We start from the raw sequence: 25,803 nt of genomic DNA on the forward strand, positions 1-25,803 counted from the left end.
ATTGAGTGTATTAGTATTACCATCCCATACGAATATATATGTGTGTATATATATATATGGTATGTTAGTTAATACTCCTTCTTTATTATAAGAGACATTTGATACTTATGACATGTTCCTATATATAAGAGACACTTACAAGTTGTCTCTACTTTTTTGTGTTGATTTACTATTTTACCCATATTTATTATCTCCAACTTACACTCTCTCCCTCCCACTTTTCTTTCTTTTAATAATTTAATTGTTCTCTCTCATGCTCTCTCTCCTTATTAATGAGGGCATTTTTGGAAAAAAATTATACTTTTTACACATTAATTGTTTTTAACTAATTTTAACTGTTTTTTTGATCAATGTACTTCGGTTATTTGTCTCTTATAATAAGGAACGGAGGGAGTAATAAAATCAAAGATTGAAAACGATTTTCATAGGAACCAACCAAAGATTTGGTTCAGCCACAAAAATATGTGATCAGGTTGGATCTTAAAATTGTGACAGCGAAAATCTTATTCGTACACTCCTTTTAATTCTTGTTACAAGACACTTCCAATTATCTTACCTAAACCAAAACGAAGTAATTATGTGAGTAAAGTTTTTCGAAAATGATTAAAAATCATATTTATCCACGTTTGAAACCATAAAATACATTGAGAGGGAAAAAATTGCACCATGCTTTAAAGAGAGACAATATTATAAAACGTAACTAATATCCTATTTGGTGACCTATAATCAGAAATAATTGTTCTTTTTCAAAAAAAAAAAAGCTTGATAATAGGGACAAGAGGGAATATTAGTTATCATCTATCGTGTCAATGGATAAACTTGTAAGACATCTCACAAATCATACACATTGATAAAGCTCGTAGAAAATGCAACAAAAGCCTTTTACACCAGAGGTACATAATTAAAACATGTTTCAAGGTTTCAACATTTACTTTTCTGGAGAAAGATCACAATTAAAAGTTGATCAAGTTCTTCTCTTTCAAGCTTTCCACTGTATCGCTGAGACACACTTCCAGGGGAATGAACTCAGTCCCCAAGGTCCTTGCCTTTTCTTTGGAAACTTGATACACTGGCATGAAGGGCTTGTCGTTCTCACACCTAATAAGTTATTGAGGAAGCAAGAAACAAATGCCAAGGTAATTAAGAATAAGAAGGGGGTGCAAATTATTTGGGTACACAAGTTCAGCCTCCAAGTCATCCACTTGTTCTGGTAGAACATATCTTTACGGGATACACGACTTTCATTTTCAATGAAGGTTCTAAAAATCTCCGAAGAGGGGAATGCAATTGGTCCAATGTGTTAGGGGAATTGTGAAAAGAAAAGTGAAAGAGAGAAATAGAGAATGAATAGAAAGAGTAATTTATATGTAGTGAATAATTTAGAAAATCAAAACATAAGAGAAGAAGATTGACAATTACCCTTATTTATAAGTCAAGGGTAATCCTAATCTTATCCTAATGAAATACTATCTTTGGTCCCTAATATCAGACCTATTTGACTAATTTGAAGAGATTAAAGAAATTCGTTAAGTTAGTTATTTATAATAACTAGGTGTTGTCTTTTCTAAAATACCCTTACTAATAATGTGTACAAGTTAGGATTATCATTTGATAGAAGCTTTAGCATGTGCAACCTACAATAACTACTTTGAAAAAAATAGATAAATATGAAAAACAAAATAGATTGGGGTCTTATATTTAAGATTAAATCAAAAGTCAAACAAGATCTTATATTAAGAATCAGAGATAGTATCTAATTCAAATCTTACAATAATATTAAATCCTATTTAAATCTAAATAAATCATAACACAATCCTAATAATTAACGAATCTAACAAAATCCCATCTAAATCCATAATTACATATTAGTGCTTGTGGAAGAGAGAGAGATAGAGAGAGAGGTTTCACCACGTGGAGATTCAGTTAACTTACTTCTGCGGGAGTGGTAATGTGGGATATAGCTCATGCAAAATCTTCACAATGTCAGAGTAGTGTGCTACTGTCTCAACCAAACAATACCTTCCGCTTGCTGAAGAAATCTCAAATGCCTGAATATGAGCATTTGCAACATCCTTCACATGAATCCAACCCAGAGAAAAATTTGGAAATGTTTGCGCACCTGCATCAAACAAGCCTGAGAATAGTCCAAGGAGAAAGATAAACAGTTTTCTCCTGGGGCCACAACAAGAAATTGTTTTACACATTCAAATCAGCTAGAACTCTCAAAATAGTAATAAACTAATACTACATCCGATTCAAAATATAAGATAAATTTTATTTATTTATGTTTATCAAGAAATTACTTAAAATCAGTTTAAAAAACAATAAATATGTAAGGTATGTGTTTTTTTTCCCCAAATATATCCTTATTAATGAAGAGAATAAATAAAAAATGCAATAAATGAATTAAAGAGGAAAGACAATATGTGTTAGCGGTAAAATTAGAAAAAGACTCATTAAATGTATGACAAAAGTGAATGTTATCTTCTCTTTTTTTTTAAAAAAAAAGAAGCCCCTTCAACGAAGTTTATCTTATACCTTGAACCAGAGGAAGTATATATTAACTTGAAGGGAAAACAAATTAAAAACTATAACTGTTTTGATATAAAGAAGTCACCTTCTATTCTTCAAAGCACTAAGCATCTAAGCGGGACTTTGCAAATCCTAGGACTTAAAACTCAGAGCCATCTTGCGTCTAATATGCATCCAGGAAAATATTTTGCGAAACAATGTATGTCTACAATTAGGTTGCAATAAATTTTGTGTATCATGATTGAATGAAAACCGTAAGAGTTTATAAGCTCTTCATTATGGAGAAACTTGGTAAATCTGCCCAAAATCAAAGGACCCACCTCAGGTAAAGTTTAAGAGATTAATCTATAAGCTGGGGATGTTAAATGTCTACTCCACAACTCCAGATAACATGTTAGAGATCTCACTTAAGTTTTACTACTGTATCCTTCCCAATATATAACCCTTCTATTTTGTTACATGTATCTTGGTTGCTACTGTTTTCTCATGATATATTAAATTTTGAATTAGATAAGTGGGACTGATCCGGAGTTATGCTCCCTACTCTTTATATGTACACTTTCTCTGTTGACAATGAAAATGGACATTCAGAGACTCTATCCCCCTGAATTTGTACTTCAAAATTCAAATCTGTAAAAGAAAATTTCTACAAAAGATGAAATCATGATTGTCGCTATCTTAATTTACTAATGTCAAGTGAAAAAGGATAATAGCAAAGAGCATTTCTGTTTTGGGTCTTATAATGGTACGCATCATGATTCCAAAAATACATATCAAATAAGTGAAAATAAAGTCTCTGATTAAAATCATCATGTCTCCCGTAATCCCTCTGTACAGATCAACACCTTGACACCAATTCTCTTTTCTATTAACTAGAGCTAGAACAAACATTTTAGTTGAAAGATCAGACAATACAGATGGGCATAAATAATGCGACAAAATTTATTTTTGTGCTCAATACAGCATGAACCTTATGAATCTATGGAAATTACTACCTTTAGTCCTTGCTATAAAAGCTATTTGGGATTTAGATTTGGTTCTAAATATAAGAGTTCAATCCACTTTGTCTCCCAAATTTATAATTCATTCTTTTAAGTATCCATATTGATCATAGATATTAAGAGGTTTCCATCTAAAGGTAGTCATGATTAAAAAAGATATTTTAGAGAAATCAACTCATATTCATTACAAATGCCTAACTTACTTAATTTTCTTAATCTATTCAAATTAGTTAAGTAGCCCTTATATTAAAAACCAGAGGTCATACCATTTATTAAATTTGATATTGCAGCAGAGCTTTCATTAAGTGATGGTTGCAAGAGTGGCCCAATCACCACTGCTGGGTTGAGAGCAACCAAGTCAATCTTGTTTTCTCTTGCAAATTTCCAGGCAGCATCTTCGGCCAAAGTCTTGGAAAGTGTATACCACATCTGAAAGCACAAAATAAACAGAGCAGGAAACTTGAAAGGCATTCTAAAATATTATTTGTGAGAAATACCATGTTAGAAAACGTTGGAAGCTGGAACATATACATTAACAATACTACTCAGCAGCAATTTTCTAAAGCATACAAGCTTCAGAGTAATGATCTGTTATCAAATAAACTAAGTGGGAGGATGGCTGAAGCAGTTTGGCAAGTTTAATGGGCACTCTCTGCATCACATTACAACTGATTTCAAGGGACTGTCCTTTGTCATAATTGAAACATGCAGCTTTCACTCAAAATAAAGTCACAAAAAATAGATGAGTCAAGAATTAGTTGTGTACTACATTCTGAATGATTTACAACCACTGGGGAGTGGGGACATCAATTAATAGGCCAAGAACCAAGAAGGAGAAATAGTATTCCTGGCACATGGCCCGAAAAAAAAAAAAGATGATAAGGAAGGATAAAACCTCATGGATATTTACAACATGAAGAAATCCCTGATGAGTGCACACAAAAAAGATAGGTAGATGATTACATAATGATCTTCAATTATGTATAAGAAATATGAAGAATTCCACAACATTGCCAATTTCTCAGCATTTGAAAAATAGGGCCTGTAAGCCTTTGAAAAAGCTCAGCATCTCAACCTTGATAGTATAATGAACTATAATACATACTTTAAATTCCCTACAGATATCTGGATTTGAGAACCAAGTCTCATCAACTACAACTTCAGGAGTTTTAGGCTTTCCATTATACACAACTGCAGCAGTGGAAGAAGTCAAAATAACTCGTTTCACGGATGGTGATTTTGTACATGATTTGAGAACATTAAGAGTTCCTTTGACTGCTGGATCAATTAATTCAGTCTGAAATGGGGGGGGGGGGGTGGACAGTAAGAATTTAGCAAGAGGAAAAAACCTTTTTAACCAGACAACGAGGCGGTAATTCAAAAGATTGTTAGCCTTTATGAATAATTTAAACTCGTGGGAGCTTAACAGATTCCAAAGCCAAAAATACAAAATCCTTAATGCCACATAGTCCATAGTCAATATAAATCTCTGTATATAACAGACAGATCTTGGGAAAACCTCAGCATTTCACTCTGAAGTAGTCAAGAATTCACTTTCTTTGGCTGTCAAGCATGCTAAGATATTCCAGATTGCACATTACTGACTATAATCCTTACAGTAAGCAAAATAAGTCGACCTTAGCCTTACAGCAAAAGGCCAAAGTTATATGGATAGCTTGGCTTCTAAAAGACATAACTTTAACTAAAGGTAAAGAACAGTAGCTCGCAGGGGCAGTCATGCCACTCTTTATTTTTACGGCCTCTTTATTTTTATGGCCTGTTACATTATGGATAGTGGGCACTGAGGGACCTAAGGCGTGATACCATTCTTACCGTAAGTTTAGCATAAATCCCCAGTTTGCCCAACAGCTAATGGAAAACTCACAATTGTGATACTAGTCTTAGAGTACATGTGAACTTACTAAGTTATCAATACAAGAGTTTGTTTTACTATTTGCCAAGGGAAGAGAAAGGAGCATGCCATTGAGAAGCGTCACTATGTGTTTATGTATTTGAAAAATTGGAAGCCTACTTTGTTGGACAAAATGCAATGTTGAAGTCTTTGTCTTCCTGTTATTGGACTTTTATTTCTATGCAGGAACAGACATCTAAAAATGGGTAGAAGATAATCAAAAGATGATAAAAATTGGTTTAGAGATACAGTAGACTTTCTACATTGATGTCAACCTGTGGATCTTTAACACTGAGAACAACAGGAGATGCCGTATGAAAGACGCCCTCACACCCCTCAACAGCCACGTCAAAGGAACCTTCTTCCATGAGATTTGCTTTAATCAGCTGCAGTCTCTCCTTTGCCCCATCAAGTTTGAGCAAGTGGTCTACTTTTACTGAATCATCTGCTAGGGGTTACAAACCATCACTAGTATTTAACTCAAAATGATAAGAAAGAGCAAAATAGAATTGATTTGTGCCAAACCCAGAGAGTAAAATTAAGGAATTGATGTATCTAGCAATCTGTGTTTTATCTTTGATTCGTGTCCATTTTAGGCATTTGCCTCCATTTCTCTCGAATTCACCTTCATACAACACACCTTAACATTTTATATTCTCCATGCATGCCCTGTTCTTGGATCATTCCTCCAATTTCCAACTACTCAAAACCATAACCAGAAATCGTGATACAACAAACTAGTGAAACAAGACATGAACTTATATCTCACATGCACCAGCAGAAACTTTAAATTCGGTTAATGTGAAGTGTAAAATAAATCCTTTCTCCTATCTCTTCGTTGATAAGTAGTAGTAGAAGAAGAAATCAACGAAGCAGAACTTCCTTCAGTATAAAAGAGAAAGTACTCACTTGGTTCACGAACAGTGGCCTTGACAGTATAACCACGAAGAAGAAGAAGCTTGACGATCCATGAAGCAATAAAGCCAGAAGCACCAGTGACGCATACAACCTTTCCTTTTCCTGTGTTGCTTTCCATTCTCTTTCGTTCTTCTTAATCCACTACTTGAGCATAAGCAAGTCTTCAGCTTGATCTTTATCTCCCGGCTTCGAATTGTACCCACTGTTTATAAAGAAAACCACAAGTCTGTGGAATTGTTGGCTTTAACGCATCATCTTCATCAAAGCGTCGATTGAGACCTTCAACTTATTGACAGGTGTGTTAAATTCATAGCTTACAGTGACAGGGGGAGACTAGGGTATGGGAAAGCCAAGGGGAGATCCAATGTCATGCATGCAGTCGGAATTTGAGCCTATAAGTTACAATAAGTGTAGCAGCGTAGGTGTACGGTTTCGTTTGCCAAAATTTGGGGTCTCATCAAACTATTTGGTTGAACTGAAAAGGTGGTGATTCAATTTCGGGAAGAAAATGGTTGTTGAAAACTATAGTTTAGTTGCTTCTGACATGTTAATCGGAATTCACAAGCAAAGGCAGTTAAGATAAAAAAAAAAAAAAAAAAACAAGCAAACGCAGTTGGCTTTAAATAAATACATACGAATACGATATAAGGATGCACGCGGAAAGGGCAAGCCATTTAATAAAGTCAACATAATAATAAGTAAAGGGTAAAATTGTATATCCACTTGTCATCAAAAAAAAAATTTGTATATACATATAAATTTTTTTCTCAATATCCTATAAATATGACCAAAAAATAATTTCTTTCTCTGTCATATAAATAGGACTAGAGAAGTACTTCCTTCCTTCATAATTATTGCCCCTCACAAAAAACACACAGGTATTTCATGGGGGGGGGAAGATATATGCTATGTAAGAATTATTTTTAGGTTAATATTTCACAAGAATTGTTTTTAGATGAGCCTAATACTTTAAAATATATTTTTTGATTCATCTAATGCCTTAAAATACTTTTCTAAATGCACCCAGTACTTTAGAGTATCTTGCATTGTAATGAATGGGCCTAAGAATGATATGGTTTGGGGTCTTGAGATAGCAAAGAATGGGCCAGAAGAAGTGACTATTGGGATGAAGTTAATGGGCTTACAGATTTGGGCTTACACGAAAGAAGTGGAGCATATATATGTGGCAAGAAGGGGTTTGGAGGGATTGAAGATTATTGTGGTGATTCCTCTATGTCGTTCTTCTCTCTTCCCTTTGGCCATTGTCTGTGTGATTATGGAGTTTCTTCTGTTCTTATTCCCTTCATATAGCCCTTGTAGCTTATCATCTTATCTATAATGCTTCTGGTTCTTATTTATCTCTTAGGGTCATAATTATAAGATTGGTTACAAATATATATATATATATATATATATGAGTATTGTGGTCTTTGATCTATCTTGCAATTATTTCTATTAACCTTTCATTATAAAGAGTGATCATAACAGCAATCTTCGTCTTAAAATTTTTTCTCAAGGATACTTTTACCATTAACGTATATTTTCAAAAGCAATTTTAACTTTGCTATGAATTATTATTAAGTAAATGTGTATCAAGCATCCTAAAGAATTTTTCAATAATTTTTAGGGTGTTAAACTCAACTTGAAAATGTACTTTAGGGTACTAAAAGAACCATAATATATTTTAGGGTGTTTAATGCAATTGAAAAAATATTTCAAAATAGAGTATAACACTTTAGAATGCAAGGCGCATTCAAAAAATATTTCAAGATATTAGATAAATCTAAACCCATTATTTTTTTCCTTTTTATTTTTTTCCTCTATTTAATGCTGCCGCACTATTTTAAATTTTAATTACTTCCATTTAATGTTACCCATCTTTTTAGATTATTATTGGAAACAAAAAAAAATAATTATACCATAACATTTGGAATGTGACATTAAAAAACTAATTATACCTTAAAAATAACAGGACTAGTATGCTTGTTTTTCTCCTAGTTGCTAAGGTTTCAATGTCATCCCACCTTTTAGATAGGGACATGCTTTTTGGAATATTGGCCATATGACCTTGTAGGTTTGTTATTTTGTTGTTTTATTAGTTTATAAGTGTAGGATTCATTATTTTGATTGTTTGAATATAACACCATCTAGCTTTTTGATTATTGCATGATGTTTCAGTCTTCTCTTATTACTAATCTAGTGTTTTCATGAAAGGGAAGAAAGAAGTGCCATGTACCTTGGAGTCCTCAATGGTTAATAGCACTAATATTGCTATTTTCCGTCATTTTCTCCATGTTTTGGAAACAATAATTAAGCTTTAGAGTAGTTTAGGTGGCCAAATTCCTTTGTGATCTGTCTTTAGTTGATTCAGAGGCTTTTCTTTGTCCCTTGTACTAATTGAAATGTGTTTATTAGCCTAAATGGAGGTTTGCTATTGGTTTGAGTTGGTTTGGAGCTAGTGGGAACTTTGAAGTTCCAAAAGTGGCATTTTTTGAGTTTGTGTGTCCCTAGAAGTTTAAACGACCTTGGATTTGGTTGATTTTGGTGTCCACGGTTTGGTCTTGTTTCAAACTTTATGTAGATGCTTGGACCATCTTGTTGAGAGCTGTATAGTTCAAATTATGACCTCCCAGATCTTGTCAAATTTATCAGCAAAAGCAATATCCTGCGGAAGTCATATTTGTCTCAGCAAAGCTATCTTTAGACATGATGAAATTGGTTGAATCTTTTTTCTTTTTTTGGAGAAAAACCAAATTATATATGTTAATCACAGAAGAAAAAGGAAAAATCGTAGAAAAAGACTGTCAAAATAGAAAAATTGAACACAAGGACCCATTGATAAAAATTATTGTCAAAACACATAAATTGTTGTCAAAACCCATACTAATATTGTCATAGGTCCCTATTTATAATTTTTTAATTTTGGCAGTCTTTTTTTTTGCGATTTTCCCCAAGAAAAAAAGATTAGAATACAATGATGAAGTTCTTAGACCAAAAGGAGCTCTCCAAATTGGCGAAGCTTGATGAATTGGCTTCCATATGAGAAGATACTTCACAGGCAGCTTGACTTTTTATATGGAATTTCAAATATCATAGGAGGATAGATTATTGGGCATACTGAATGATGATTGAGTAATATCTTAAATCCTACTTTTGCCTTGTACTCCCCGTCAAGAGATCTGCCCAGATGATTTTATGAGGGAAGGGGAATGCTCATAAAGTTGTTGGCTTCAATCCTTCTATAAAGGATTCAGATCATATTTTGGTTTTAGCAGCTGGTATTCCCAGATGAGGGGCTTGGACTGATCAAATCAGAGACTTCTTGGAAGTTAGCAGCAATCTCACTTACTATTTGGTAGTTGTTCCACCAAATTGTTTAATGATATATTACTTCTGCTTCCAATCTTCCATTTGGGATATTGGATGTTACTGATTGAGCACATGAGCATACTTCTTCCATATCTATGAGCTGGAACCTTGAAGAAGACACATTTTAAGTTGATATTATTCAGGCGATGACGACGACATGGTATGGGAGTAGTAAGGTGGCAACGGCATGGTGGCTGGTGGGCGGTGACATGGCTTGGCAAATAGCTAGTTTAATGAATCAAAGAGACCAAACTGGTTTAGTGGGAAGAAAAGTTGAAACTTATGGATGTTTTGGTTTACAGAAGGAGGGACTCAGCAACTTGCCATTATCTCATAACAAGAACTTAACTGATGTTCATACATAGAGTACTGGAGGAGTAGTGACATTTCAAGATGCAATTATGTTCATTCCTGTTCTTAATCTCTACTATGTCATTTGAAGGAAAGGAAACCTCAACATTAGTTAAAAAAAAATGGAGGGCTATGATTGAAGAATCCTGGTTGGCCAAAAAAAGAAGAGAAGCCTATATTTGTTGTAATTAATATGGGTAAACAAGAGAAAGAATCATCATCTAATAGTGGCATGAGCCCTTATTTTTCTTACCAATGAATTTTTTTCCAAAGTTGACGATCGAGGAAATTACAATACTAAAATGAAGAGAACACACAAGCCTCACCTCTTAAAACTGGGTCTTATATTCACATGTATTATAGAAAACCCACTTGTAAGGAAGAACTGATCAATCTTGTTCTGAGCATTCTATCTAACTCCTTCACAAATCTATCCATGGCTTCACCAGGTAAACATAAAGGTATTACTACACCTTCATGTCCTTGAGCATTCTTATATGGTATGTGGTAGCTTACCACTTCAGTTGCCCTTGCCGGTCCGCCATACACTGCCTTTCCCCACCCAAAATCAACATCATTGAACCCAGCTTGTGTCACATCTGACACCAAATACGACCCTACGTCCTTTATTGAAGGAGGTCGTCCCTTAATTGCCATGAAATCTGCCACATAGTGCATGTACTCCTCACTCACTTCACCTTTCAATTTCCTCACCAACTCTAAAGCATATCCCACTGGGTTCCTTCGTAGTTTCCCGACGGTGGTCACGGCCATCGAAAAGCGGACGACATTGCCATAATAACCGTCCGGCAAAGGAGGGTCGAATTTGGCATGAGCATCCACAACACATAATATACGAACTTTATCACCATCATTATAAGTTTGAAGAGCCATTATACGACGCTTCCATAAGAATGCAGTGATGATTTCAAAATTGGAAGAAGAACCACGTAGATGATAAGGGATTTGAGCACGACTTGAAGCAACTTCATTAGGTCCATAGAAGAAGGAACGATGGACCATGTTGTCTGAGGGGATGATGCATTCTTTGGTACTAGTGGCTTCCTCATAGTCATGAAGCATGCACATTATACGCGGTGGGTCTCTTGCGTTTAGAAGCTCCCTATACCAAATTGGTGGAGTCAAAGGCTGACGCGCACCGCGAGCGATTTCTCGTAACGCGCTCTTAAATTGAACCAGACCAATAGCATCACTCATTGTGTGATTCAAGCATAGTGCGAAAATAAAACCTTTACATTTCAAGCGTGTTACCCATAGATTGAGAGTTGTCAATGCTTATTTTTTTTAAAAATTGGCACAAAAATATATTTATTCCTATTTTATTTTATAAGACACAAATACTAAAAGTGGGTTAAAATTAGTCAAAGATAATACATAAGAAAGAGTGTATAGATAGGTGGCGAAAAAAGAAAGAGTGCTGCTGATATAAGGGGTTTAACTTTTTAAATATGATGATTTATCATTGAAATGGAATATGAACTGGATGACCGGAGTTTGGAACCGAAGCCTCCTTGGTGGTCTACGTCCGACCGGCTGACGCCGACACACTCTGAATGAAAGAGCTGATGGTGCCATTATGGAAGAGATGATTTGATTGGTTGCTAAAGGGCATCCATGCGTTTATATACAAAGGAATACATCTACTATAGTATTAGCTGCTTCATGTGAATAAAAAAGTTTGAAAATTTTTTCATTTACAATTTTTTATAACTAAATGGTTTGAAAATTTTGTTTTGGAAGACAAGATCCCGTGAAAAAAGTGGGAAAACAAAAAGCCTAGCTAATTACATGTGCAAGCTTGAAAACAGTTTTTGGATTATACTACCTCCAGTATGTAATATAAGAACTAGATTATGCGTGAAAACCGGTGAACCGAACACTTGTTTGGTATGATTTGCGATCGAACCCAACTCAGTCTAAGCTGGTGCAACTGGGAAAACTTGAGTAACCCGCTGAATTACGTTGGTGGGCTAGCCGGATTATGTTTTCGCTATTCTCCTTCCCATTTCCCGCTCACTAGACGGTTGTTGGGGATGCTTCACCCACTTGGGACTAGTTTCTATACGGCCAGAAGCCATGGATGCTGCCGGAGGTTTAAGGGCAAAGCGTGTTATTCGGGGAAGGTTAGGAAGGAGAGAGAACCTGTCAGTTATGTGTGAAATTGAAAACTGAATAGTGCATAGTGAGGAGGGAAGACTCATGAATTAATCCTGCGGGTCAAAATAAAAAACTTATAGCACTGAGAGAATGCAAAAGAAAAGAATAAAATAAAAAAAGAAAAGAAAAACTTGCGTCACGTTTTATATTTATTTGTAAAAATCCTTACAAATACATTTTAATAACTCAAATTTTTATTTAAATTATTATATTTGTCAAATTTTTAATCAGGTTATATGACTCAGAGAGGGATTTTAAAATTTTATGAAATGACTTTAATACCTCTTTCATTAGAAACCTAGAGATATGAGAATTTTTATCATTCTCATGTTGCGTAAGAACTCTGACGTTTACATTGCAAAGTTAGAAAATCGATCAAGTAAGCAATGGTGAGTTAGGTTTTATATTAAATCTTCCTCCTTTATTACAAGTGTATTATGAAGATAAAATGTTGTTAACTTAGAATTGAAATGTCTTAACTGTAAAATGAAATATGTTACTTTTTAAGGTTGTATTGTAATCAAGTTTTATTTAAAGACTTATTGCAAGTATGTTATGCATATGTAAAACTGTTAATTTAGAATTGAAACTTGTTAACTACGTAATTGAAAGCGTTAATTTTTATGATTGTATTGTGATTAAGTTTTACTGCAAGCGTGTTATTGGGACAAAAAGTTGTTAATTTAATTAGAATTAAAATGTGTTAACTATGAATTGGAACATGTGATCAAGTTTTATTCAAAAACTTGTTGCAAGTGTGTTATGGAGATAGCAAGTTATTAATTTAGAATTGAAATGTGTCAATGGTGAAATTGAACCTGTTAATTTTGAAGATACTACTGTGATCAAGTTTTATTTAAAAACTTGTTGCAAGTGTGTTATGGATACATTAAGCTGTTAATTTAGAACTGAAATTTATTAATTGCATAACTAAACTTCTTAATTTTTAAAGCTGTATTGTAATAAAATTTTATTAAAGACTTCCTATAAGTGTGTTAAAAAGATAGAAAGTTGTTAATTTAGAATTAAAATGTGTTAATTATAAAATAAAATATGTTAATTATAAAATAAAATATGTTAATTTAGAATTCTCTTTTAGTTTTTAATTAAAGAGGCATTACAGTCATTTCATAAAATTTTAAAATTTCTCTTCAGGCTATGTGGCTTGATAAGACCTAAATAAGGATTTGAGTTATTTAACTGTCTTTTTAAGGAATTTTTCCTATTTTTTCCAACAACAAGATTTTATATTATTTTTTCTAATTAAATATGAATATTTTTATATTATTTAATTATATTATATTATTTGAATTATTTTTGGTATATTTTAAACTACTAATAATCCTTAAATCACAACTGCTTATAAGTAGAGGTAAAGACGGGTTTTGGTAGGTAAGTTGTTATAAATATCTTTGGTGAACCAAATGGGTCCAAATCTCATATCCCTCTATCTCGAGGGGGATTTGAATGGTTGCTCTGTCCCTATAGTCCATTTAGAATGACTTATAAGGAGTTTTTTAATCTTAATTTACAAATACAAGATAAATATGTGAGAAGAGTCTTGTGTTGATTTATGTGAAATGTGCTTCTAGTCATGACTCCAAACAAGGTCTTAGTGGATAAAGTTTTACAAATTTCCAGCACCCAACTACACAAGAAACACAAATCACTGTCTCACGCTAAAAATAATACCCTCTCACATCTTAAATGTAAGCACTAATTCAAGCTGGTTTGGGTGCTCATCTTACCCAAGCTCTTCCTTTCTGGACTATTTAGACTTAATTTGGACGGCAGATTTAATATTTTTAATTAATTGTTGTTAAATAAAGTAATCATTTTTTGTTAAAAAAAGTTTATAGTTAAGAGAATATTTTTATTTTAGATTATAAACCTGTTAAAATAATTACTTTTTACGAAATAAAATTATAAATAAATTAAATCTAGACTTTTCTAATCACATTTGTATGGTCCAGATAAAATGAGCTTTGAATGCTCATCTTAAAAATGAACATCCAAACTGCTTTTTGAATTGGTAAAAGAGATTATTTTGGTCCTAAATGTATAACCACAATTTGCTTCCCCCCTCCCCCCAAATTAATAATATTTTTTTCCATACTCTCCCATCGATATTAAGAGAGTTTTGCATTAAAGGAGTAGTATCCAAAGCAAATACTACTTAAAAAGTAATATTTTAGAAAAATCAATATATATTATTATAAATACTAGGGCTAATACAATTTTTGGTCTTTTAAGTTTGTCTTCATTTTGGTTTTGATTCCTCAAATTTCATACTATAGGTTTTAATTTCTCAAGTTTCTTTTTATTTAAAATATTGGTTTCTATAACTCAATAAAAACCTAGGTTATTTTGCTTCTTGAAGGACTAAAACCTATAGTTTAAAATAAGGGAATAAAATCAACATGACGGTAAATTTGAGAGACCAAAATTTATATTAATCCAAATAACTATCTTAATTAACCTTTGCAAATTTCTTATCTAATTGGATGTAGGTCCCCTGCTGCCAAATTTGTCAACACCTGCATCCACGCAAAGATGCTTTCTCCAATAGCGACGAACACTACCCGTCTCTCACGAGGGAATGACTAATGACTTTTACCTTATGACAGGAGAAAATACGAACAAAAATATATCTTTTGCTGTTTAAAATAGTTAAAGAAAATCAAAAGGATAAAGAAAGAAAGTGGATGAGAAAAAGAAACCTCAGGCTTAAATATTTTCTACTGTTGAATTTTTGGGTGTGGATCTGCTCTTGATTGGTTGGATTATTTGATGGATATTAAAAGAATATTCCAATCAAACATCTAAGCATGATTATGATGTTTTAACTCATTCAAAAATCTTGAATCAAATCCAATTAGTTACAATATGAGTTACATTAATTTATATTGTAAGATTAAATATATATATATATTAGAGATATATACTTAGAATTAATTAAGGTTGATTCTGGATTTAAATTCAAATTCATAATCTTGCTAGTTAAGAGATATTTGAATATTTAAATTCAAATTCAAACTGATAGACTTAGTGAATCTTTTGCTTTCCTAAAATATCCGTGGCCAATACCATAAATAGAGACCTCCATTCATCAGTTCAGCTCACTTCTCTCTCTTGTGTGGTGCTCTACTGTGCCACTCAAGTTTAGGCTCTAGTAATCTAAACTTTGTGTGACTATCGTATGATCACCATAAATATGAATCTTCTATGGTTTGAACTCTTGACCTCCTCTTTCTGCGTCCCTTCTTCTTGCCCATTGAGTTGAAATGAATTTAGTAATAATTATTGTAAAATCAAATATATATATATATATATAATAGTAATAAAATATTGAAATAAACTTTTAGTGGTGACTTTTAGCCACCACAAAAATGTAGCTGTCGAAAATGTCCTTCAGCGGCGATAAAAAGTCACCACTAAAGGCTATTAGATTAAATATTATTAAATAATAATACTATTATTAAATATTTATATTTAATTTCTAATTTAATTAAAATATTTATTTATAATATCCATTTTGTATAAAAAATATAATTTTTTGGCCAAAATATAAAAAATATAATTCATACAATATTATTTGTTATTTTTTCTAATTATTTAAGTTATTATATTATTTATTTTAATATTTATATTTATAGTTACAAAATATGACAATAGTATATAAAAAATAGTAAGTTCAATTATAAATTTTATCATGATTATTTAATTCTCTTATACACATAGTTATAATATCTCATTTTCATACACATTCATTCCTTCCTCTTTCCCTCTCTCTTACTCTCACACACAGCATATTATCTGTCTAACCCTCTTTTTCTCTCTAACACAACATGTAAAATACTTTATTTTGTCATAACAAATCATATTAATGAACAAAATTATTGTTAATAAAAAAACTCAAAATGATAATAATGAGTTAAAATAGACTTTAACGGCGATATAAAGTCGCCACTGAAACTACCCTTTAGCGATAACAAAAAATGTCGCCGTTGAAAGGTGCTTTCAGCGGCGACTCTACAAGCTCTTTTAGCATCGACATTAGGAGTTGCCACTGAAAGTCTCACTTTTAAAAATTGACCCTTAGTGGTGACTTTAAAAATTTGCCGCTAAAAGTACACTTTTAAAGGCGATGGTAAGATTTTCAACAGTGACTTTTAATGTCCCCATTGAAAGTCACATTTTCAGCGGAGACATTTTGTGTCACTGTTGAAAGTCGTCACTGGAAGTCTTTTTTTTTTTTTGGTAGTGTAACTAACTCAACTCGTAAATTTGTCATCTAATTTCCATGTCTAAGATGTGGGTCCTATTGCCAAATTTGTCAACACCTCCATGCAAAGATGCATTCTCTAATAGTAATAATGAATCACTACTACAGAATGATAAATACTTGACGGTTATTTAAAAAACCATCAAATAAGAAGATACGCCAAAGAGGGAAACAACACTTGACGATTGTTCAAATACTTGACGGTTATAGGGAACAACCATCAATTATTGTTCACCTGAGGAATACTTGACGGTTTTTCAGTAAAACCATCAAATATTAGGGATTTTAAAAGGGAATACTTGACGGTTATTACACATAACCATCAAATATTTTACGTAACTATTTGACGGTTATATGTAACAACCATCAAGTATTCCCTTTTAAAATCCCTAATTTGTTTATTTCAGCGAAACTCCATTTCAAATTTTTTTTAGATGTTTCTCTCTTGCGTGCTCTCCCTAGACGTTTGAACAATCAAATCTCCCTTCCCCACCTAATTTTTGCACATTCCCTATTCATTTTTTAGTTTTCCTCCATCATGCTTGCGTTTTCTGCCCTACTCTTGCTTTTTATCACTCGTGCTTTCATTTTTCGGCTATGTTTTCTTCTTCCCTCTTGGCTGTCACTGGTGGTTACATTCAGTTCTGCTTGTTGGTCCAAGTTGGTTGCCTTTCTTCTTCGTCTTTAGAGTTTAATGGTGGAATGGCTTTTTTTCTGGTTCAATTATTGTGTTCTTTCATTTTTTTTTTTACTTCATTTTCTTGTTGCTCTTTGGATGTTCTGAGTTGGTGTGGTTTGTGGGTTGAATGGAACTACTGATTTCTGTGAGTGGATCCTTATCGTTTATAGTTTTGAATGGTAATTTTGCTCTATGTTTGTATTGCTTTGATTGTTTGATCTAACTATTAATAGTGAATGGTAACAATATAACGAAAAAGAATAGGGAAAGAGAATAAGAAATGAAAGGAAAATGGCATTATGTTAGATAGTTTTAGGTTATTTAGATTTAATTAAACTTGCATGAATGGTAGTTTTAGGTGTTAGATATTCTAAATTGAATTTGCCCAAGGCAAAAGGCCCAAGAAGTGCTCATTCTAAGCTGTCATACTACTGATTTTTTTTCCAATTACAATAGGACATGATTGAATTTAGATTGCATTGTTTCTAAATTCAATGAAATTTGTTTTTAGTTTGAAGAATTATTCAGTGGCTTTATTTTTGTTTCATGAATGTTGCTATTAGTTATGATATTGCCTTGCTGCAAGTTTGCTTTTTGGTCAATTTTTTTGAAGTTAATATAGTTCAAATAGTCGGCATAAAGCCTAGGAAATGCTCATTTTTAAGTTGTTATGCTGCTAATTTTTTTTTTCAAATGTAATGGCACATGATTTAATTTATTTCAATTACTAGTTGTTAATAACTAGAATTACTACTTGCTAATAGTTGAAATAGCATAATTAAAATTAAAGAGGGTAACATGTGACTAGTTGTGAATCATTGATCCCCTATCTTTGTTTAATTCACTCAACATGCTTGACTGCTGATCACATTTTTCTCAAAATGTTTAATGTTAGATAGAGACCATAGATAAGAAATGGATGTCTGCCAACCGCTTATCAAAGGAATATTAGAACGGTATAGAATATTTTGTTAAGTTTACTGTTAGGCATGCCAATAATAGCAATAGCATTATTTGCCCTTGTGTTAAGTGTTGCCTTCTTAAGAAGGTTCCACCATCCGTTTATGAGAGCCACTTAATTATTTATAGAATTAATTAAAGAGCATTGGACAAAACATGAGGAGATAAGAGATTTGGGCAATAATAATCGGGGGTAAAGTGAAAGCTGTGGATAAACTAATTTTGACACAAGTACATATGAAGCTGACCATCTTAAAGATATGGCTAACATGATTAAAGACGAGCTCGAGAATTGTCCAGAAATGTTTGAGAAATCAAAGAGTGACGCAGAGACACCTATGTATGAAGGCTGTACTGAGTTTACAAAATTGTCTATAGTTATGAAATTGTATAACTTGAAGGCAAGAAATGGTTGGAGTGACATAAGCTTCATAAAATTGCTTTTGCTTCTAAAACAAATGCTACCAAAGGAAAATAAGCTTCCAAGAAAAATGTATTACGCAAAATAGGTGTTGTGCTCTGTCAGTCTAAGCTATGAGAAGATACATGTTTGCCTCAATGAATGTATTTTGTTTAGGAAGGAATATAAGTCACTAACTGAGTGTCCTAAGTGTAATGCCTCACGCTACCAAGAGAACGGAAAAAGTCTGAAGAAGGCATTATGATATTTTTCCCATAATACCAAGATTCATATGCTTGTATAGTAGTGAAGAAGATGTAAGAAATCTAAGGTGACATACGGATGAAATGATTAAAGATGACATGATTTAGCATCCTGCTAATTCTCTAGAATGGAAGAAGTTTGACATTAAGTATCCTAAATTTAAGGAAGAAGAGAGGAATCTACGCCTTGCATTGGTTACTGACGGAATGAACCCATATGGCATCAAAGCAATTCCCACAGTACATGGCCAGTGATTTTTTTTTAATATAACCTTCCTCTATGGCTATGCATAAAGCACAAGTATTTTATGATATCTATGATAATCTCTGGGCCAAAGCAACTAGGGAACGATACTGATATATACCTAATTCCACTAATTGAAGACTTAAAGCTATGTGGGATAGTGGGGTTGATATATATGATGCGTATAAGAAAAAAATATTTAAGTTGAGAGCCATATTGTTTGGCACAATCAACGACTTCCTTGCATACAGTAATCTGCCAGGACATAGCATTAAAGGGTAACTTGGATGTCCTATTTGTGAAAAAGGCACGGATTCAATAAGGTTGAAACATAGTATGAAAAATTCCTATATGGGATACTGTAAATGATTGCATCATGATCGTCCTCATTGTCATTTTAAAAAGTATTTTAATAGGAATTTAGAAGAAGGTAAGTCACCTACATCATTGACTGGGGAGGATGTTTTTTATAAGGTGAAAGATATAGAGTGCGAATTTACAAAACCTTTTGCAAGGCATATTAGGACAAGTAGGTGGAAGAAGAAGCCCATTTTCTTTGTGTTGCCATATTGGAAGACCCTAGATATGAGGTATGCATATCAAGAAAAATATATATGAAAGTGTTTTTGGCACGTTACTCCATATTTTAGGGAAGACGAAGGATGGCATAAAAGCGAGGTTAAATATGATTGAGATAGGGATAAGGGACGAATTAGCACCAGAGGATAAGGGAACTTATACATTTCTTCATCCGGCTGCTCACACACTATCCAAAAAGGAGAAAACTAGTTTTTGTGAGTTTCTGGCTACAGTAAAAATATCGAAAGGTTACTATCTTCTAACATTAGCAACCTTGTTTCAATTAAGGATTTGAAGCTGAAGGGTTTAAAATCTCATGATTGCCATGTGTTGATAGAAAACTTTATTTTGGTGGCAATACAAGCTATTTTACTTGATAAGGTGTGAACTGTGCTCACAAAATTATGTTTCCTCTTTAAGTCTCTATACAGCAAAGTGATTAATCCCAATAAATTGTCGAGGTTGCAAATCTGAATCATAGTGACATTGTGCAAGCTTGAAATTTATTTTTCTCTTGTATTTTTTGACATCATGGTCCACCTAATCGTTCACTTAGTTAGAGAGGTGCAACTGTGTAGCCTAGTTTATTTAAGATGGATGCACCCGGTTGAGCGTTATGTGACAACCGTTCTTTTAAAACCCATTTAGATCAAAATTTTCAATTTATTCGAACGATTAACCATGATAGAAAAGAAGAAACCTTAAAATTTTAAAATCGCTATCATGGTTAAAAGAAATAAACTTATATTACGAGCCACATCAATCGTTAACTTGGGCCTTGGACTTTCAAAGTCCAGAAATATCATTCAACCGTTAGCCCAAACCAAACTTATACTTTCAAACACACGAACTGATAAAACATTTTAATATAAATCATAGAGCCCATTAGTCAAAAGTCAACACTATCAAATGAGTGTAATACGCAAAGTCTTAAATATCTCTGGCCTTCCAATGACCTCCCATATCAGATAGTAGTAATTAAAAATATTAGTTTATAGCATTAGAGTATATGAGCCCTATGTGGCAATATATAACAAGTCAACACATAAAACAAAAGCAGGGAGACTATACAAGCTACAACAGCACACTATGCCTCCGGAGCCTTCCCTGATGGGCCACTACTTGAACTATCACCTGAAGATAGTAAAAACCACGGGGTGAGACAAACGCCTCAGTAACCAATTTTCTAACTCATCATACATACTAACATGTGCTCGTGAGGTGTCAAGTGGGATAATTATTAAATTTCAATATATATATCAGTGAAAATACAAATATGTATATTCAAATACTCTCAATCATCCAAACCCTCATTACCGGGGTTAACACACAAGCCACATAAGTCTATCCCTCACTATAGGAGATCAAACCGACCTATAGGCCTATCCCACACTTTGGGGAACGATCAAATAGTCACTAAGGTCCATCCCTTATTATAGGCCTATCCCACACTTTGGGAAACGATCAAATAGTCACTAAGGTCCATCCCTTATTATAGGCCTATCCCACACTTTGAGGGATGAATAAAAAGCCACAAAGGTCTATCCCTTACTCTAGAGACGAAGGAAGGAGCCAACCAATGTGCACTAATGGTGGCCTTACCACGTGGTAGGATAGCGCTCAATTCAAAATCCAAATAACAACCAACCATTCACAATATAACAAAAATGTCTCAATCTTTTCCCAGTATAATCCATAAGATATAAATCATATATCTTTTCCAAACTTCTCAATCACAATTCCAAAAAATCCCACAAGACAATTTTCATAGCTCAAAAGATATAATTTATCTACTCGAGTTTCAAATAACAAATTATTATACCAAAATAGCAAAATACTCACAAACAACATATTAGCACATATAACAAGTGAAAAGTGGTTACCTCTCGCCAAAGCAATACTAAGGATTACCACAAGGTCAATCCTTTGCTCAACTAATAATTAATCTACACAATTAATATAACCACATATTAATATAAACTGATTAATTAATTAATTAATTAAACTTCTCTATATTATTTAAATTTCTAATTTAATTAAATTTTTACTCTAAATTCCCGCAACTCTCATAACTCAAAAATTATTAAGTATTTTAGAAACAACTTAAAATTTCTAACAACCCAAATTATTTATTTACCACCTCCAAATTATTTACCTTAATAAAAAGGATTTTCCATAATTTCTAAATATAAAATTATTATTTTCTAAATTCTAAAAACTCTCTTTTTCAGTTTAAACCTCAAAATCAAACTCTCAAAATTTTAATAATACTTCAAATATTTATAACTAAATAATCTAATCAAAACTTTAATGGTATAACTACCATATATATATATTTCCATAAATAATAAACTTTTTAGCTACAATAATTATTTTAAAATCTCCAGTCACCCAATAAATAAAACTAAACCGATTAAAATTGTAATAATATTTCAAACAACCCAAATAAATTACTTAACTTGAATTTAATCGGTAAAAATATGATATATCCCATAAATAACAGATTTTCAACTAAATAATTTGATTTAAATACTAAAACTAATAAATAAACAAATTTAAACCAATTAAAACTAACAACTCATTTACTTCTAAATTTCTATGCTAATCTTTTATTAAAACTCAATACTTGTATCATATATAAGTCTCAAAATTTTCTCCAACCACTACAGTAATAATGTAAATAGGAAGCTCAAAATATACAGGAAATATTCATAAAGAAAGTTTAATAAAAAGAAGTAATTTTATGTAGCTAAAATATCTTCAAAGCTTGTCCTCTCCTTTACCGGTATGCTCCTCTCTCTCACGCACACTCCAACCCTCTCTCTCTCTTTTTTCTTCTTGCGCCTGCCTAGGGGGGGATGAATTGCTGGGGGTGTATTTAACACCCCCTGCACATTTATTGGGGGGGGGATTTTCAAACTTAACCCCAACCCCCACCGGTCCCCCCCAATATTTCGGTGGAAAGTTGGACTTTTTTTTTTAAATATTATAATAAAATATTATTATATTATATAATATTATATTATTTTTCAATTATTTTTTTTGAATTTTTTTTATTAGGATATTACACGTTACATAAAAACATTGAAAGGGCATGTAAAAAATCGAAGTTGTCCAAAGGGTTGTGTTATAGAATGATATATTTGTGAAGAGGCTGTTGAATTTTCTATCCAATACTTAAAAAATGCGAGTCATATTAGGATTCCAGTATCTTACCATGAGGAAAGAATAGGTGGAGAAGGGATTATGGGGAGAAAAGTTGTTACTATCTCAAACTAACAGTGAGAGCAAGCACATCTATATGTATTGCACAACTCTGAAGAGATTGAGGACTATGTGGACAAGCATTTTGATGAACTTAAAAGGGATAATCCTGATAAACTTAAAAGGTGGTATGCCAAAGCACACGATAAACAATTTATATCGTGGTTGAAAGAGCAAGTGCATGGCAATTATAATATTGATCCCAATTCAATTTCTGAAAAAATAAAGTTCTTAGCAAATAGACCAAGCAAACATGTAATGGCTTTCACAAGCTACCTTATCAATAGATTCACTTTCTATACTAAAGAGCAAGATGATCAGAGTAAAATGCAAAAGATTAAAGTATATATATGGTCCTTTAACTTTGTACAAGATTTTAATTTGGTCCCTTAACTTTAAAAAATATACTTTTAGTCCTTTAACTCTAAATTTTTTTTAAATGATGATATTAAGATCTTAAATATTAATAAAATATTCTCAAATGCTAACATATTAAATTTAATTTTCAAAACATCCATGATTGTTACAAAAAATATCATTGGAGCCTAATGATTTTAGGGTTAAAGGATCAACTATATGCTTTTTAAAGTTAAAGGACTAAATTGAAACCTCGTACAAAGTTAAAGAACTAAATGTATACTTTAGCCAATGCAAAATAGTGATATAAACCTTGTAGCTAATATCATGCATATATCAAGTGCTAAAAATAAAAATCCCATCTATGGAAATATGTCATACTTTGGGTGGTTGAGCATATTCGAGAGCTAGATTATATTGGATTTAGGGTTGCAGTACTTAGTAGCAACTGGGTGGACAATAATGCATTGAGGGTTGATGACTTAAGATTCATACAATTGAACTTGAATAAGGAAGGGTATAAAGACAAGTTTTGGCTTCTCAAGCTAGACAAGTTTTTTATGCTCCAAATTCTACTACAAAAGGATAGTCTATTGTCTTGTTGACCAATAAAATAAATGAAGAGATGGGATATAAAGACAATGAATTTGATGATGATCCATTTCAAGGGACATCACTTGAAGATCTTTTGAATGAAAATCAATCCATATACATCAAGCATGATCACAATGAAGGAATATGGATTTCAAAGAAAAAGAAAGTGCTGCATAAGAAGATAAAAAAGTTTAAATTAAGAATATACAAAAAGCTAAAAGTAAAAAGAGAAAAAGAGCTAGTTGATTATGTAAATTCTTTTTATTATTGTTTGAGTTAATTTTTACTTGATTTCATTATGTTTGATTCATTCATGTTACTAATGACTTTATTTTATTCACTCATTTAATGCTATGTGTTTTAATTTATTATCAATGGTGGATGGTAGTAGATCTTGTACTAATAATTCATCTCAACCCACCAATGCCACTGAACACGAGCAGCACTTGCAGGAAGAGGCACAACGTATACAGAGAGAGCTCTGTGTCATAAAAGAAGTGATTAAAGCGAGATCAAAGGGGAAAAAGTTTGTTGTGCAGTGGAATAAGAAAGGACAAGCTGTGAAATCAAATAAGTTTATTAGCTTATTGGCACTGTGGCAAGAAGCATTGTGCTGATCACTATGCAACACTAGAGGAAGGTCGACCACGCAGTATGGGATGCTATTTGGCATGATGTATTGGTAAGATATTATTATGATAGGTCAAATTTACTTTTTCCACATGATACTTCAAACTAATAGTTTGATTTCTATGTTTTGCAGTCAGGATTTGACATTGATGAGAGGAAAAAGAAGTATGTTTTGGGGAAGGCTTGGACAGTAGTACGCTCAATTCACTATTTCGTTACAAAGAAATACTTGAAAGATCCTTTCTTAGCTAACGAGTCCAAGGTTCCTCTCCTGATGTGGGAAGTGGTCAAACAAGAGCATTGGGCAGCTTTTGTTCAGTCACGTCGCGAAAAGCAATTTTAGGTAACATTTATTCTCCATTCTAAAATGAATTGCATTTACTATTTAATGTGTTCACATAAATCTTCTTTGTTTTCATAGGAATTAAGCACCCAAAATAAGGAGAGGGTGAAGAAGAATGAATATCCCTATCAGAAAGGGCGCTTGTGGTATGTCAGCCCCGAGAAAGAAGTGACAGAAAAGGAAGGATAAAAAATTACTGCATCCCATCAAATGCTGCGGTATTGGCCAGGCAAAATAAAGACGGACAAATTGATAATCCTCACGCGAAGAAGATCGTCAATAGGATGGTAAGTTTTAATGTGCATTCTTGTTTAATTAGTATCTTAAAGTGACAATACTAACAATATTTGTTGCATAGGAAACTATGTCCCAAGAGGTTTCCCAAGAAAGAAGCAATCCATCAAACGATCAAGATATGTTGAGGATGGCATTGGGGACTCCTGATCACCCCGGTTGTCTTAGGGGTGTTAGCTTCGGAGCCATGAAGCAAGCTTATTTTAGGGCTAGGCAAAATGTGCCCTTTTCAGTTGAGTTTATGGAGTTGAAGGAGGAAACGGGTTGGTTAAAGGAGCAGGTCAAAGCCTAAGTGCTCCTAATTGAGCAATTGTTTAAGAGCCAAGCACCATAGCCAGCTTTGAATCTCAGCCTCAGCGGAAAGGACAGCTACACATTCCCCTCTCTACCTAAGGTATAATACTGCTTGTCTTTAGATGTCCAGTGTATGACAAATAGCCCTAAACATCACACCGTCACCCCAGGCTACATGTTCAACTTGCCGGGGGAGACCATGATTCATAATACGCCTCTCCCTACTAATCATGTAAAGTTATAGTTGAACACTGCTATAGATGGCAACTACGCCCTTCCTGTGCCCACCCCAGATGTATAGACAATAGCCCAAGCAGTGAGTAGCTTTGTTGCTTGGCCTGGACGTCTTATTTTGT

General features: G+C 33.0%; 2 protein-coding genes across 2 annotated transcripts in view; both read right to left on the reverse strand.

The window, feature by feature from the left end:
• The window catches only part of LOC114717748 (tetraketide alpha-pyrone reductase 1), a 57,033-nt gene that overhangs the window by 22,365 nt on the left and 8,865 nt on the right, over positions 1-25,803 (reverse strand). The window contains exon 6 of the mRNA XM_028902945.1: positions 933-1,098. Coding sequence (XP_028758778.1) covers positions 954-1,098 — 145 coding nt within the window. The 3' untranslated portion in view covers positions 933-953. The remainder of the gene's footprint in view (positions 1-932; positions 1,099-25,803) is intronic.
• On the reverse strand, positions 1,929-6,571 carry LOC114717752 (tetraketide alpha-pyrone reductase 1-like). Its single transcript, XM_028902949.1, has 5 exons — positions 6,355-6,571; positions 5,721-5,890; positions 4,639-4,830; positions 3,800-3,962; positions 1,929-2,119 (listed from the first exon to the last, which is right to left on the reverse strand). The coding sequence occupies exons 1-5, from the start codon at positions 6,479-6,481 to the stop codon at positions 1,929-1,931; spliced, it is 843 nt and encodes a 280-aa protein (XP_028758782.1). The 5' UTR covers positions 6,482-6,571.

The sequence above is a fragment of the Neltuma alba genome, unplaced genomic scaffold, assembly GCF_004799145.2.
Source record: "Neltuma alba isolate B1F8T4 unplaced genomic scaffold, ASM479914v2 tig00011773_pilon, whole genome shotgun sequence".
Lineage (NCBI taxonomy): Eukaryota > Viridiplantae > Streptophyta > Magnoliopsida > Fabales > Fabaceae > Neltuma > Neltuma alba.

Coding starts and splice junctions, on each gene's coding strand:
- LOC114717752 (XM_028902949.1), bottom strand. CDS start 6,481: ATGGAAAGCAACACAGGAAAAGGAAAGGTTGTATGCGTCACTGGTGCT. Junction 5,891..6,354: donor GGCCACTGTTCGTGAACCAA/GTGAGTACTTTC, acceptor AACCCCTAGCAG/ATGATTCAGTAAAAGTAGAC. Junction 3,963..4,638: donor ATATCTGTAGGGAATTTAAA/GTATGTATTATA, acceptor TTGTGCTTTCAG/ATGTGGTATACACTTTCCAA.